This window comes from Meriones unguiculatus, chromosome 6, assembly GCF_030254825.1.
Source record: "Meriones unguiculatus strain TT.TT164.6M chromosome 6, Bangor_MerUng_6.1, whole genome shotgun sequence".
NCBI classification, from domain to species: Eukaryota; Metazoa; Chordata; class Mammalia; order Rodentia; family Muridae; genus Meriones; species Meriones unguiculatus.
This window is the reverse complement of record NC_083354.1, coordinates 24,935,381-24,950,806: the sequence shown is the minus strand read 5'-3', so window position 1 is coordinate 24,950,806 and position 15,426 is coordinate 24,935,381. Positions and strand designations below refer to the sequence as shown.

At 40.7% G+C, this 15,426-nt stretch overlaps 1 protein-coding gene and 1 long non-coding RNA gene across 2 annotated transcripts in view; one reads left to right on the top strand and one right to left on the bottom strand.

Moving 5' to 3' along the window:
• The window catches only part of Iqch (IQ motif containing H), a 141,078-nt gene that overhangs the window by 52,778 nt on the left and 72,874 nt on the right, over positions 1-15,426 (bottom strand). The window contains exons 10-11 of the mRNA XM_060384935.1: positions 14,547-14,667; positions 12,013-12,299 (exon numbers count right to left, since the gene is read on the bottom strand). Of these exons, the coding sequence (XP_060240918.1) occupies positions 12,013-12,299; positions 14,547-14,667 (408 nt within the window). The remainder of the gene's footprint in view (positions 1-12,012; positions 12,300-14,546; positions 14,668-15,426) is intronic.
• LOC132654610 (uncharacterized) overlaps positions 12,120-15,426 on the top strand; it is a 39,143-nt gene continuing 35,836 nt past the window's right edge. The window contains exon 1 of the long non-coding RNA XR_009592257.1: positions 12,120-12,250. This is a non-coding gene — a long non-coding RNA (uncharacterized LOC132654610). The remainder of the gene's footprint in view (positions 12,251-15,426) is intronic.

Sequence of the window (15,426 nt, the reverse complement as noted above, 5' to 3'; positions counted from 1 at the left end):
TCTTTTTAGAGAATATATATATTATATATATATATAATGGAACTGTCATATGACCCAGCAATTCCATGACTGGGTATGTACCCAAAGAAAATAAAGCCATTATCATGAAGGTATACACACCTCTATGTTCATAACAGCATTATTCATTATAGCCAAGCTTTTGAGACAACTTTTCAATTATTAACAAAGAAATTGTGGTGTTTACACATAGAGATGCAGACACACAAAATGGAATGTTATTAAGCTATTGAAAAGGAAATCATTTATGATAGCACGGGAGAACCTGAAGGACACTATGGCAAATGAAATAAGCTAGGCACAGAAAGACAAGAATACATGGTTTTACCTTCCTTTAAAATCTAAAAATATCTCCCTGGGATCAAGGAGGTAGGAGAAATAAAGGAATGCTGGTTAAAGGGCACAGACTCCCAGTTAAAAATGAGTAACTTCTGGAGATTACATGCATATAGCAATGTATTTTGCTATTACCCTTCCCTGGAAATGTTGGCTTCATTTCCTCAGATAAGGTGATGAGATGAAGGCCATTTCCAAGCGTTTCTTTCTAGCTCTTCCTGAACTTTCACTGGCTGGCTCAACTCAGCTGTTCTGGCCTAAACGACTGTACAAGCTGATTGATTCAAACTGGCTTCTCATACTTCTGACTGAATTGCTCTGCCTGACCTCAAACTAATTCTAGCAATATGTTTTAATGTTTGGTTCCTTGTCATTCTCTGGCTGGTCTGTCTTTTCATCTGTGTCTAGCCACACCTTTAATCCCAGCACTTGGAAGGCAGACGCAGTCAGATCTCTGAGTTTGGGGCCAGCTTGGTCTACCGAGTAAGTACCAGGACTGCCAGGACTACACAGAGAAACCCTGTCTACACATAGAAAGACCAAATGATGATGATGATGATGATGATGATGATGATGATGATGATGATGATTCTTTAATAAAAAGCTTCAAATTGAATAAAAATAAAAATACTGTTGCTACTTTATGGAATTGTGACTGTAGCTGATAACACTGTGTGCCTGAAGTCTGGCATACAGAAGTAGTCTCTCACAAAGAAGGCAGCCAGATTAGATGATGAGTGTGTTATCCAACTTGTGATAATCACTTTCAGTGTACATATACATTAAAATATCACAGTGTCTACCTTAAACACCTACAGTTATTTATCTATCAGCTATACCTTAATAATGCCAGGGAGAAAGGAGGGCAACCTTGCAAGGGAACACTTATTCTACAGAAAGTGAGGTGACAGCTGAAATGGGAGGAGCTTTGATTCTGCCATGGCAAGGGGCACTCCTTTGTATAGGGAATCTTCTGGCTGTCATGTCCCCATGCTCATTGTCCTCTTGAGTATGGCAGAAATGTGGACCTTCTGAGCAGTGCACAGGCAGTGAGCATGCCCAGATTTTCTCTGCCCTGGAAGTGTTTCTGGAGAGAAGAGCCTTGGTTCTAAATGGAAACAAGGATGTGCTAGGCATTGGGAGAAGCAGCTAACAGAAACAAGGCTATTGTGGTTTGGTATGTGAAGTGTTCATGCTCTGAAAAGTGGAGATGTTTTGGGGGTTCTGGGAACTTCAGGTAGTGAGTACAATTGGAAGAAGCAACTTGCTGGAGGTTGTTGAGAGTTCTATCTTCCCTAGGTCCCTATGTGTATCTCTCTTCTTGTCCACCAGGAGGTAAAGAAACCCCTCTACCATATGAACCCACCAAAAGTTTCTGCCCAAGTGAACGGGGCTGAGAAACTTCTGAGCCCTCTAAAACTGGACTCAGGTGCATCTTTCCTCCCCTACACTGTTTCTCTATCTGGTGTTTTGATAACAGTGACAGAAAGGCAGCTAAACAGGTTCATTATGTATAGGTCAACAGGCCCACCTAAGGGCAGAGGTTTAGGCTTAGATTCAAGCTTCCTAAACATCAGGGTCTATAAAGTAAGGAGGTTAATAAAACATTTTAAAATAGCCACATGTGGTAAGACAATACGCATAGTAAAGTTGGCCACTTGTTCACTAATCAATATTAATGTAATTTCACACTATAAAACCTGTCACCATGTGCTGGTGTTTATTTCTGAAGTTCTTGTCATCACCATTATCATTATCACTTGAGTGTCGCAGGCCTCTATCACTGACACAGAGACACAAACCTTCAAAGGGGACAAGGCTTTGCTTTACTGTTTCAGGAGCCTCTGGGATCTACCTCCCCTACACTAGGCACTAAGTTGTGATTAAGAGTGTGCCTGTTATAGCACTTAGAAACACTGACTAATGGACACTTCTGTTTATACCAAAGGTCTATTAAATTTTAATTTAGAGATACACTATTAACCCTCTTATATATAAATAAAATACCTTCCCTAAAGAGGGAAAGTAAATCTCATTCAGCTCCCTTGGTGAATTCCTTATATATCTTGAAAGCAAAGATAAGGAGCTTTTGCAAATGATATTACCAGAGGGGGACTGGGAGAGAAGTATTCATTCATTCATTTAATAAATATTTATTCAGCATCTATTATCTGCCAGACAGGGTACTAGGTTCTGGGCTTACAGAAATGAGCAAGAAGGAATTATGATGTTTCTGTAGACCTTGGGTTTCGCATCCTCTGAAATAAATGTATTCATTTTTGATACTTATATATCACTTTGAGATGATAATACTCAGGGAGTTTTTAAAAATAATGCTAATTCGATTCAGATTCCACTCACAGTTTGAGACCCTGCTGAGGTCTCTGTGACAGTTTTACATGTGCTTATCGCATTTGATTTAGTAACAACAGCACCTTGTATCTATCTGCTCAGTCTCTCAGAACATCCTGTGTGAAGCACAGGAATTATCTACTTGTTAATGATAGATCAAGGCTCAGTGAGTTGTCTAAAGTATCATACTAGCCAGTGTGAAGAGAGGCTGACATAGCATCATGATGAAATATTCTTAGGTGATTTTTCTCTTGTAGGATGAGACTTCGTATTTAGAACCTTTAGAAGTGCTTCTTAGAATATATAGTTTTATATGCTCATGAAAGGTCCCTGACACCCTGCTGGGCAGAGTCTTTCAGAGGCCTTCTGTGGAAGGCTTTTGTCCTGTTCCTTGTTTTCTCCTACTTCTGATGTCCATCCTGTTTGCCCCTCTGAATGAGTATTAAGCCTCTTCCCTGGGGTCCTCCTTGTTGTTTAGCTTCTTTAGGACTATAGATTTTATTGTGTTTATCCTATATATTGTATGGCTAATATCCACTTATAAGTGAGTATATACCATGTCTTTCTGCTCTGGGTTACCTCACTTGAGATGATCTTTTCTAGCTCCATCCATTTGCCTGCAAATTTCATGATTTCCTTGTTTTTAACTGCTGACTAGTATTCCATTGTGTAAATATACCACAATTTCTGTATCCATTCTTTGGTTGAGGGACACCTAGGTTGTTTCCAGATTCCGGCTATGAATAAAGCTGCTATGACAGAGTTGAGCAAATGTCCTTGTTGTATGATAGAGCATCTTTCAGGTGTATGCCCAGGAGTGGATCTTGAGCTGGATCTTGAGGTAGCATTTTTCCTAATTGTCTGAGAAAGCACCAGATTGATTTCCAACATGTTGTACAAATTGTACAAGTTTACATTCCCACCAGCAATGGAGGGTTCCCCTTTCCCACAACCTCTCCAGTATTTGTCGCCCCTTGAGTTTTTTATTTTAGCCATTCTGATGGGTGTGAGGTGGAATCTCATGGTCATTTTGATTTGCATTTCCTGGATGACTAGGGATATTGAGCAGATGCTAAGACTCATAGCTAAACTTTGGGCAGAGTGCAGGGAATCTTATGGAAGAAGGGGGAGATAGAAAGATCTGGAGGGGATAAGAGCTCCATAAGGAGACCAACAGAGCCAAAAAAGTGGGCCCAGGGGAGTCCTGCAGAGACTGATGAATCAACCAAGGACCATGCATGGAGAGGACCTAGACCCCATACTTAGATGTAGCCCATGGGCAGCTCAGTCTATGTGGGGTTCCCTAGTAAGTGGAGCAGGGACAGTCACAGAACATGAACATTGCCTGCTCTTTGATCACCTCCTCCTGGAGAGGTAACCTTACTAGAGAAAGAGGATTCAGACAGTCCTGATGAGACCTGATATGCTAGGGCAGATAGTAGGGTAGGAGAACCTCCTCTATCAGTGGACTAGAAGAGGGACATAGGGAGGGAAGAAAGAGAGAGGGTGGGACTGGGAGGAGATGAGGGAGGGGGATAAAGCTGGGATACAAAGTGAATAAATTGTAATTAATAATAATTATATTATTATTATTATGATGATGATGATGATGATGATGATGAGATGGTTCTCTGAGGACATAATTGTAACATAAACAGTTAAACCATCAGTGGATAAAAATTTTGACTGACTATTGGGAGGTGTTAGAACTGTGAAGGGTGGGGCCTAGTTGGCATATGTCAGTTGGGGGTAAGGCTTGAAGGACAAGAGCTTGTCCTCTTCCCTTTGTGCACAATGCTCAGCTTTGCTTCAGGCCTGCAGCAATTGAGCTGGCTAGCTACAGACTAAAGCCGCTGAAATGGGAATCTACAGTCAATATTTCCTCCCTTTCCTTTTCTCATATATCAGGAGCAAAATGTCTGACCAATGGCATGGGGCATATGGTCTGATATACACCAGGAGCTCCATTTTTGCTTTTCTTCACAACTTTTACCTGTGACAAGTCTTTTGTGACTATCCTATTGGTGAATGGCCATTACTAAGCACTTGTAGCAATTTTTCATCTCAACTCTTTTCTTAAAGTTTGGATTTGGGTCCTATAATTCTTCTTCCCCCTCTTCTGCAGGATTCCCTGAGCTCTGCCTAATGTTTGGCTGTGGGTCTCTGCATCTGCTCCTATCAGTTGCTGGATGAAGCTTCTCTGATGAAAATTATGCTAGGTCAGAGGGGTCAAGGACACCACAAGAACGTGGCCCACAGAATCAACTAACCAGGTCTCATAGGGCCTCATAGAGACTAATGCAACCCTTAGGGAGCCTTTCTGGTCTGATCTTAGCCCTCTGCACATATGTAATGGTTGTGTAGCTTGCTGTTCTTGTGGACTCCTAACAGGGGCAGAGGCTGTCTCTGACACTTTTGCCTGCTCTTAGGACCTTTTTCCCTCGACCTGGTGGCTTCACCCAGCCTTGATATGAGGGTATGTGCCCAGTCTTATTGTACCTCGTTATACCATGTTTGGTTGATACTGCTGGGAGACCTGCTTTTTTCTGAAGGGAAATGGAAGAGGAGTGGATCTGGGGGAGAGAAGAGGTGTTATTGGGGCACTGAGAGGAGTGGAGGGAAGGGAAACTGTGGTTGGGATATAATATATGAGAGAAGAATAAAATCAATCAATCAATCAATCAATCAATCAAAAGATTAGATTTGGGTAGAGGTATGGTGTATTGGTAGAGTTGCTGCCTAGAATGAGAGGCTTTGGGTTCATTCCCCAGCACAAAAAAGATTTTATTTCTTTTTAAATGTATCTCTCAGCACTTGTGAGGTGTTCTTTTTTGTTTGTTTGTTTTTGTTTTGTTTTGTTTTTTACAAAGTTCTCGATTATGGCTTAAGAGATGGCTCAGTGGGGAAAGCACTTGCTGTACAAGTATGAGGACATGAGTTCAATCCCCAGCATCCATATATAAAACCATGATAGCCATGCCCGTCATCCCAGCCCTGGGGAAGCAAGACAAGAGGATCTCTGAAACTTATTGCCTAGGCAGTCAAGTTCCAGTTTCAGTGACAGACTCTGTCTTAAAAAAAAAAAAATCACAGTGAAAAAGTCCCAGTGGTACATGCCTTTAGATCAGCACTTGAGAGGAGCCATAGTGTGGCTGGTGCGGCCTGGTGGTCAGCTCCAGGCCAGTGAGTACTCCATGAGACCCTATTTCAAAACAGAGGGATGGTGGAGAATGATTGTTGAAGACAACTGATGTCAACCTCTGGCCTCCACATTCGGCACACACACGAATGACCATCCCCCCACATGCACACACACATGAATCCATACACATACAGGTCACCGTTATCTGCAAGCAAAGAATTTTTAAATCTAGCATTTGAACAGATTGCATCTCGGACAGTTTGTTTAAATGTTACATAAATTCATATTTATTTGAAGTAAAGCATGACACTTGTAAGACACAGATTATCATCTTTCTCCATATGTGTTGTGTGTGTGTTTACCACCACCCTTTACAACCTCTTCATACTTAGAACACATTCTTTCTTACACTCTCTCAATCTTAGTTATCCTTCAGCTCCCGTCCCACCTCCTCTGTAAAAGCCTCTCTCGGTTGCTCCAGACAGAAGGACCTTGCTCTTATCTAAATGCACACAGCAAGTGTTGCAGCAGTTAAACTGACATTACCTTTTTGATGTCTCTTTTATTGTTCTTTGAAGTTGTCAGTTAAGCCTTTTCTTGTGATTCATTTTCCCAGCTTGTCTCCCCATCTAGACTGTGTACTCCCTAAGGGTAAGCACTTTCCCATCTCTATTATCTCTGCAGCGTTTCTAGCACCTGCTATAATGGCATGTGCATAATTGATGCTCAATAGACACTTGTTTCATTAGTGTGTCCCCTAAGTGAGTAAACTCCAAAGATCTGGATTTCCTAGAAGTTCCAAAAGCCACTAACAAATAATAATTAGATAGTTAAACTAAGGGACTGCCATTGTGATAATTCTCATGGAAGAGTAGAACATGCAAGGAACCTTAATGTATTTTCTAGATTATGTAAAAAGTCACAGAGGCAATATGCATGCTTATGTACCAGAAAGATTACAGTTCAGGCCACTGTGAACCTATGGCAAGTAAAACTGGATAATAGCTATAAATTAGCTGATAGAACACATGGCTTGTTTATCTTTGTTCCATCAATAGGGGCTATCCAAAGTAGCCTCTCAGAATGAGTTTCTTCAAAGAATATGTCAACTTAAAGCTTTTGGAGGCACTTGATGTTCCTCCTAGAACCGTCCACGCCATAGCTCTGGGGAGAACCTCTCCCCTCATTCTCAGGTAAGAAGGCCAGGTCCTCAACAAGGCCACCATGAAACTGTCTCCTGGAATACCATGTATTCCGCATGTAATCTCTGAAGGCCTGGGATTTCCTCATTTCTAGTATCTTGAAATCTCAGATGTATCACCCTGCTAGAAACTGTCTGCACCATGCTCCACCAGCTCATTTTCCAGGGACTGGTCCTCTTCCTTTTATTCCTATATGATGCTGTGTTCTGCCTGACCCTCTGAGTTCCATTTATTTATTTATTTATTTATTTAGAAACTCAGTATTTAGCCCTGCCTGGTGTCTATTATTTAAATCCCACATTTCCAAAAACATTCTCCCAACCTGCTACTTTAGACCCTCATTCTCATCTCCTGAGGTTGTGACAGAATTGTCACCTTTTGGTGTTGTTGTGTGTTGAGACAGGGTTTCTCTCTGTACCCTGGAACTTGCTTTGTGGACCAGGCTGGCCTTGAACTTACAAGATCCTCCTGCCTCTGCCTCCAGAGTGCTAGGATTAAAGGTGAGTGCTACCACCACTTGGCAATTTTCACCTTCTTATCTGGAGTTAATTTATAACTGCAGGCTTGTCCTTAGTGTACCTCTCTAAATTATCTGTTTTTCCTTGGCTCTAGTCCAATTTGCTACTATCATGGCAGCATGGTAAATTACAGGTCCAAGCTGGGGCTACCCAGCAAAAATCTGAATGCACGCAGGCACCACAGTTTTCTGCTTTTCATTTCTATTCTAAGATATACGTATGTAAGTGAAATCACGTACATGAATGTGTTTTGCAGATTAGAACACTCTACACAAGTCTATGGTTATCATTATTCATATATTTCTCTGATTAGAAATTTAACAAGTCTTTGTTTACTCTTGAAAATGCAAATGCAGGGACTAGGCTGTAAGTTAGTATATACAAAGCCGTAGGTTCAACCCATAGTACCAAACAAATGAATAAATATAAACACAAATTAATTAAACTAAAAAGGGAAATGCAGAAGGCATAAAAATAAAATAGCAGCCATTTTCTTTGATACTTTCTTAGTTTCGTTGTAATAAACTGCCACAAGTTTGCTGGTGTAAGGTGGCACAAATGAATGGTTCAAAGTCACTAGGGTAGTGTCCTCCCCCTCTCTCCCCACGCTCTTACTCTCTCCTTTCCTCCCTCCCTCCCTCCAGCCTTTCTGCCTTCTTAAAAGAAACCCATGAGTAATTGGTGCCTAGATAATCCAAGATAATCTCAGATCTCATTGTTGAATTCTTAACTTCGTCACATCTGCAAAGTCCTTCTGCCATGTGAGGTATCATAAGGGGCCATTATTCTTCCCGCCAGAGCTTCAGTTTCCTCATACAGAAAGAATGATGCAATGCTTCAGTGTGTATCTTTAGCATACTTTCGCTCTGTATATATTTTTTAAAATGAAATCGAAATATCTATTGTTTATGATTTGCTTTCTCCTACTATATTAGCACTTACTTTTACGGTCCTCTACTCTACCAACGAGCTGCTGAAGGCTCTGCTTAGCACTTGACTCTTAAATATTTTTCAAAAACATGAGTTTTAATATCATTGCAGTATTCGCCTCCACTTACATGACACTTTCTTTAAAACTTTCCTAATATTAAACTTTAATATATTTGAAATATTGCAATTTTGTGATTACCTTGTCTACATAAATCTTTTTGATTATTTTTTTCATAATTTTTCAAAAGTGTATTTTATTAAAATTTTAATTTGCTAGTATATAGAAAACAAGTTCTATGAAAATATTATTGTAATAATTTTCTGAACTGAAAATTTCCTTGGAAGTTAAGAAGGCTAACCTGTTCATTTCACAACTGAGAAAAGGGAAGACCAGGGAAAGATGACAAATGCAGAGTAACGTAACAGAAAATAATTCAATTCGACCATTTGAATTCAAGTGTGATGACAGCTATCACAGAAATAGCACAGACTTTGGTGTCCCTGAGGTATGGTGGAAAGCACACCTGTGATAAGTGAGGGAATTAATAGCACAAGTGGCTGTTGGGAGACTGGATTCGTTAAACTAAATGGCTAAATTGAGCAGTTAAAACATACTGAGCCTAAAGAAACTAAGGTTCCTTACTGCCAGGGAAAGTATTTATCTTTATTTTTAAGCATGGAAAAAATGAAGTCTAGAAAGAATTTTGAGGCATTAGAATATTGTTGAAAATATCTGAAGGAATTCATTGTTTAAAAAATGTGTTCTGATAGATTTAGAAATAGTTACTGATATATGTACATACATGTGAGAGAGGACACAAATGATAGTCTAGGAGACAGTATTTGCAACATGTAGATTGAAGAATGAGTCCTGTATATATAATGAGCTTCTATGAATCAACATTTTTATAATTCAGTTTAAAAGGGACAAAAATTATGACCAATTATTTTTGTGACCAGATAATTAAGTGGAGATAGGTAGAAGGGCTAACAAACATCAGTAATAAACACTGATTAAAATGAGATAACGTTCATTATTGCTAAACATGAAAAAGTCGAGAGGCTGAGAATATGCCCATCTCCTTGCTGGCATCACAGGAATACCAGTCAGAATACTGGGGTGCCTGAGGTGATATCACTTTCAACATGATTGGAAAATATGCCTGCATTTGTAAACTATATGTAGAGAACATACTTCCTTTGCTAATGTAGAGATGGTGGTCACTGAGAACTTACTGCAGGCACCCATGACCATATATTCAAATATTAATAAGGAAAAAAAGAATCCATAATACGAGAATCAGAGAATCTTGTGTTTATATGGATCCATTTCCTTCATCTGACTATGAGCTCCTCTAAACACCTGACAACAGTTCCTGCATCTGCTAGAAAACTATGTGCTCATTCATCCAACACGTATTCCCTGCATACCTATGTCGACACAATGCAGATACTGGTTAGCAAATAATGCGGAATACAAGGAGACATTGGGAGCTTGTGTCTACAGGTGAAGACAGATAATCAGATGATCACATAAACAAGTTTAAATTGCCACTGTGATAAATGATAGGAAAAGTTTGGTAGATAATGATATGATAACCCAAAACAGGGAATTTTCTGTTGGCAGGGAAGTCAGGAAAGGCTTCTCTAAGCAACTATGGCCTATGATGAAATATTACAGGTAGGAAAAGAGGTTAACACAGTCAGAAGAAAAGGCAAGGGCAGAGGGTGGTTCATGTCTGTGCTTTAGTATCTAGGATGCCAAGAAAGGAGGATGAAGTTTGAAGCCAGCATTTCAGACTGAGGGTAGCATATTTCTGCCAGAGAGAGGTCTAATGAAAAAGAGTGACTGAGGGAGTCATGTCAGGGGACCAAAGAAGGATCTGAAATAGAGAAGGCTGCTCAGATTTACAGATGGTGTGGGATATCATTCTCAGGAGCTCATAGAGGTGGTAAGCATTGTGTCTGGATGAGGTCCCTCTCCTGGTACAAGTCTTCCCATCTCAAGCTCAAAGAACAATTGGTGAGCTGTCCCCACAGTTTCATCTTCTCTCGCACCCCAGGACCCACAGGCTCCATCCTTCCTTAGGACATATGCTTGCAAAGACACATTCCCTCCCTCTCCCCATCCCACCCCTCCCTGATGCTCCAGTCTTTCACAGGGGGTATGGTTTCTGTCCTCCTTCCCTGGGGAGGTTCCTGAATGCCTTTCAGTCTGTCCTTTTCTCTCAGTCTTGTGGGTCTGGGAACAGAATGTAAAACCAATGGGGGCAAATGGTAAATGGTTACTGAGCAAATCCCAAACTACCTAAAACATAAATTCTTGCTTTGAGATCATCATCCAACTCTAGTAGCAAACATAAAACTGAACAGGGAATATAAAACACCTACAGTTTATTTACACACAGAACTTGATGACAGAGGATTGGAGGGAGGAAACTGCAAAGCCATTTCAACCTTCAGCCAGAGGTCTAGACACCCAACATGAAAAGCAGAGGAAACAAACATTTAAAGAGTGAGTCCCATGAAGTAGTAAATTTAAACATTATCATTCTAGGGGAGAAGAAAGCATAGTCAAAAAAACCTCTGAAATTATTTATAGAAAACATTACATACCAATGCCACATGTCCACTTAAAGACTATCACACATGTAATTTTGAATAAATAAAGTATTTATATAATATATAATATATATTATATAATACGTGCACTATATATGCATTGTATATGCATACTACAATGTTATATAATAAACATTTGATTTACATATAATATATGTAAAATCTCTAAGACAGTTAAAAACACGGAGTGGAACTATATATTATTTCTGGTGTGTCCATGTCCGCTAAAAGTGTAAAGATGTATAAATTATCAACCCCTACATTTCAGCTGGAGGAGGACGAAGAGCTACATGCTCAGCAAGGGGTACCCAGGACTGGAGGTGCTGTTGATGTCATTTTATCTTTAGGTGGAGATAAGGCATATGATATTCACTGTATGATTACTTAGACCTTTTTGTTTCTGAAATATTTCCCAACATTTGATTTAAATATATTTAAATATTTCCCAGTATGTGATTTAAATAAAATGTTGACAATCTGAGTTGTTAGTGAGCTGTTGGCAGGCAAAAGAACAGATTACTCATTTCTTAGCTCTCTCTCATTCTTATCCCATTTCTATTTAAGAACACAGTGTAGATGTGCTCAGTCCCTGCACAGTATGAAGTAGTTTCCCAGTGCGACAGAGGCATGGCACCAGTGGACAGAAAGGCCCAATTAACAGGGCTGGGATGGATGAGTTTCAGCCATTTAAACATCTACCTTGCATGAGTGATGTAATGTCAGACCTGTGTTTATAGACAGAAAGCATGTTCTCCTTTATACATGCATGGCATAGGTGCAGATTTACAGTCAGCTCATTAGAACATAGTTAGTATTGGAGGCTCTCTGATCCTGTCTGCTGCGTGGGTGTGAGGGAGATTTTAGTGCCACACATGCCAGCTGTTCAACTTACCTGCTGCTCTAAGGTGCTTGGATCAATAAAAGTCACCAGATCAACAGAAAAGAAACCAACCACATTTTTCTTTTTGCAGGTGTTTCCAATTTGGAGGCACAAAGAACTGAGAACTTTGGGATCCACTGAGGTCTGAGGCATGGTGGTTCCAGAAGAAATAAAGGGGCCATTAGCATGGAACTGGTCCCCCACGGACAGCACTCTGACTTCTCCGTCAGGCTCTATCAACATGTCTATGGTGAGGTTGGTGACACTGTCTGCAGGCGGGCATGCTTCAATCACGCCACCTGGTGGAGATGAAAGGACAGGGTCAAGGTGATGACCCACTTACAAGAGCAAGAAGTGGTCTCTGTCTCAGGACGGGACTCGGATTCAGATCTTACACCTGCCAGATCTTGGGGACTTTGGGAAGTAGCTTCAACCGTGGGCTTGCTTTCCCTTATTTATAAAGGGGCATAAGATCTGCCTTGAGGAGCTTCTCCTTATTTATAAAGGGGGGCATAAGATCTGCCTTGAGGAGCTTTTGTGAAGTTTGAGAAATTAAGTCTCTGGTATTTAGCCTGGTACTTGGAACCTGGGATGGCTCAATCAACAGTAGCCTTGGTTATGTTCATAATTAGAAACACTTATAAATGCCATACTTAGAAGTACTCAGTACATTAACAAAGAATCCAAGGATTATGGTCAAATCTCTGGCTCAGGGCCACAAGAATCTCCAAAAATGTATTACTTATAAGAACCAGATTTAAAACATCCTAAAACCATAGGCCTGTGTTGCCATTCACTGCTTCTCTGGAATGTGATTCCCCCCACACCTTTTTAAATTATTAATTACAGTTTATTCACTTTGTATCCCCCTTCCCCACACCTTTTATATTTGAACCTCAGTTTTTTTCCCTCTGTGAATTAAGTTAATAAAGCCTGAGCTGCTTCTTATCCCAGCACAGTGCTTATAACATAACAGAGGAAGAAGGACAGAGATGAACAGGAAGGAGGTGGCTGTGGCCTAGAGGAAGGGTTTTCAGGCCAACCTTGCTTCCTAATACTCTGACCAAGATGGACCTGGAGTTCTTCATAATTTTCCCTCTTAGCTCAAATCCCTTCTTCTAAACTTGATTACTTGCTTGCTTGTGGAAGACACTGTGTTTTCTTCCAATTCCAAATGAAGCTGACTTCTTACTTTCTCTTTTCTGTCCATGGGTATAGGGGGACATTTTTTTATATGCATACTTACAGAGAGGACACTGAAAGTGCCCTAACATACCTATACACACGCACAGACATACACACACACACACACACACACACACATCAACCCCCCCTGAGCATTCTTGTTAGATGGCTGGCATCCAACCTCTTATTTAAATATTTCATTAACAGGGCATCTGCCACACTCTGCCCAGCCAATGTATCCACCAACCAAGGAGCCTGACCTTTCTGACGAACCCCTTTCATATAAAGGGCTGAATCATGTTCCTGATGAATATACTCACTGGCTCTGGCCAAGACTCCTACAGAAACCAGGATAGACTTTTTTTGGGCCCTTCGATGTGTTGGTAGATTGTTTGGGGTGATCTAATCTTTTGTTCCTTAGACTCCCTGTGCTCTGAATAAGGGTTATAGCAGTACTCATAGTAGTGATAGGAGGATGAGTAAGATAATGTATATCTACTTAGGATGATGTTGGCATACAACTGCTACTGTGTGTGCAGTATGTCTCATTGCTGTGATATTAGTGTTGTGTTGTTATAACATGATAGCACTATATATGAAGGCCAGTGTGCTATTATCACCATCACTCAACAGCAGCACATAGATGTATTAAGCAGACTATGTGTGCCTCACAGTGCAACCTCCTAGGGAGGGAGAGCCTTAGCCTAGATATGTCCTTATGTGACACACAGCGGTCTCCAGAACTACAGATACTCTATTTGTTCTATTCATCTCCTCATTAATCGCCGACCTCCCAAAGTTATTAAAAATGAAGATAAGGAAGGAGGGGGACTATGAAAGGAATGGAGGCTGGTTTTATTCCTAGACTGTAGAGGATTCTGGTTTGGAACTGCTACCTTTCTGACCTACACTATTTCTGCTCTCCTAGAAAATGGGAGAGAAAATTAGCTTTAGTAAAGACCTTTTGCTATCAGTCCATGATAGAAACTTTCTTATTTCTATCCCTCAATTTTCCCAACAACCATATGCAGTAGGTAATGGAGGCAACTGGATCTCTGAGGACTGTTCAAGGTCACTGATGTGTTCAGATGGAGGGCTTCTACTCAAGACAAGTCTGGTATGAGAAATGCCCAGAATCCTGAGTTCTGCATGGTATGTTTGACATGCTCAGTTCCTATTTACTTAAGAGGCTGGGTACAAGATAAATATTTAGGCAGTGTTTGAAAAAGAACAAAGACGGGGCAGAAGCATTTTCTACACCAACATCAGCTGATGCAGAGTATTTGCGTTGGCTTGACCCAGAACTAGAACCTAAGCTTGTGCATACTGATCCTCAACAGAAACTTTACAGTCTTATTTACCTTGAGTGAGAAATGTTTGGAGGAATTTTCTCCATGTCGGGAACCGTTTCTCATTGACTGGCTGTACGTGCTGTGTTAAAATGCCCCCCATCTCCGCAGAGATTTTCACCAGAGATGTCTCCTGCAGAAACAAATTAAATAGAACCACAAGCAATTTTACTACAGAAATGAAAACTGCTTGTGGAGTGATTAAAAACCAGGCCTCCAACAGGCAAAAAAAAAAAAAAAAAAAAAAAAATGTGGTTACTGTTTACCCAGAGCCAGAAAGCCATTTTGAGATTGTTCTATTTTTCTAGCCATTTCACCTTTCGTATTTCAAAGTGATTCCTCCTCCTTGAAATTGATGCTAATTGTCCATATTGTCTCCAAAAGGCACCTTGTGCAGGTCATCAGGAACCCAGGCTTCAGCCCCATCACTGACCTGCAGAGTTGAGTCTCAGTTTCTCCTTCTGTCAAATGAGAGCCAAATAGCTTATCCTTAGCTCCTTTATATTTTTGGTGTGAGCCTACCCTTTAATGGCTGAGCCACCTCTCCAGTCCTTCTTAGTTCCTTTAGATGAGAACAGTTTTATTCTACAAATCTAGCTGCACTTGAGTCTAGGAGGAACAAGGGATGGTAAGGTCTTTCTTTGACACATCTGTCTCTTTAATCTGTATGTACCCTGTTGGCGAATAGCTGCCTCTGACAGTGTTGGCAGGAAAGCCTAAACTCTTGGCTGAAACTGTAAAGGCGGGGTCTTAAGTGAGGGGACAAACTTTAGGTCCCCATGCAGACCACAGTATCGTCTGTCGAGCTGTATGGGTGGTCCCTAGCCCTTCATCAGTGACATGACCCAGAGACAACCGACCCCCTGTCAGAAGTGAAAACAGTAGGAAGCTC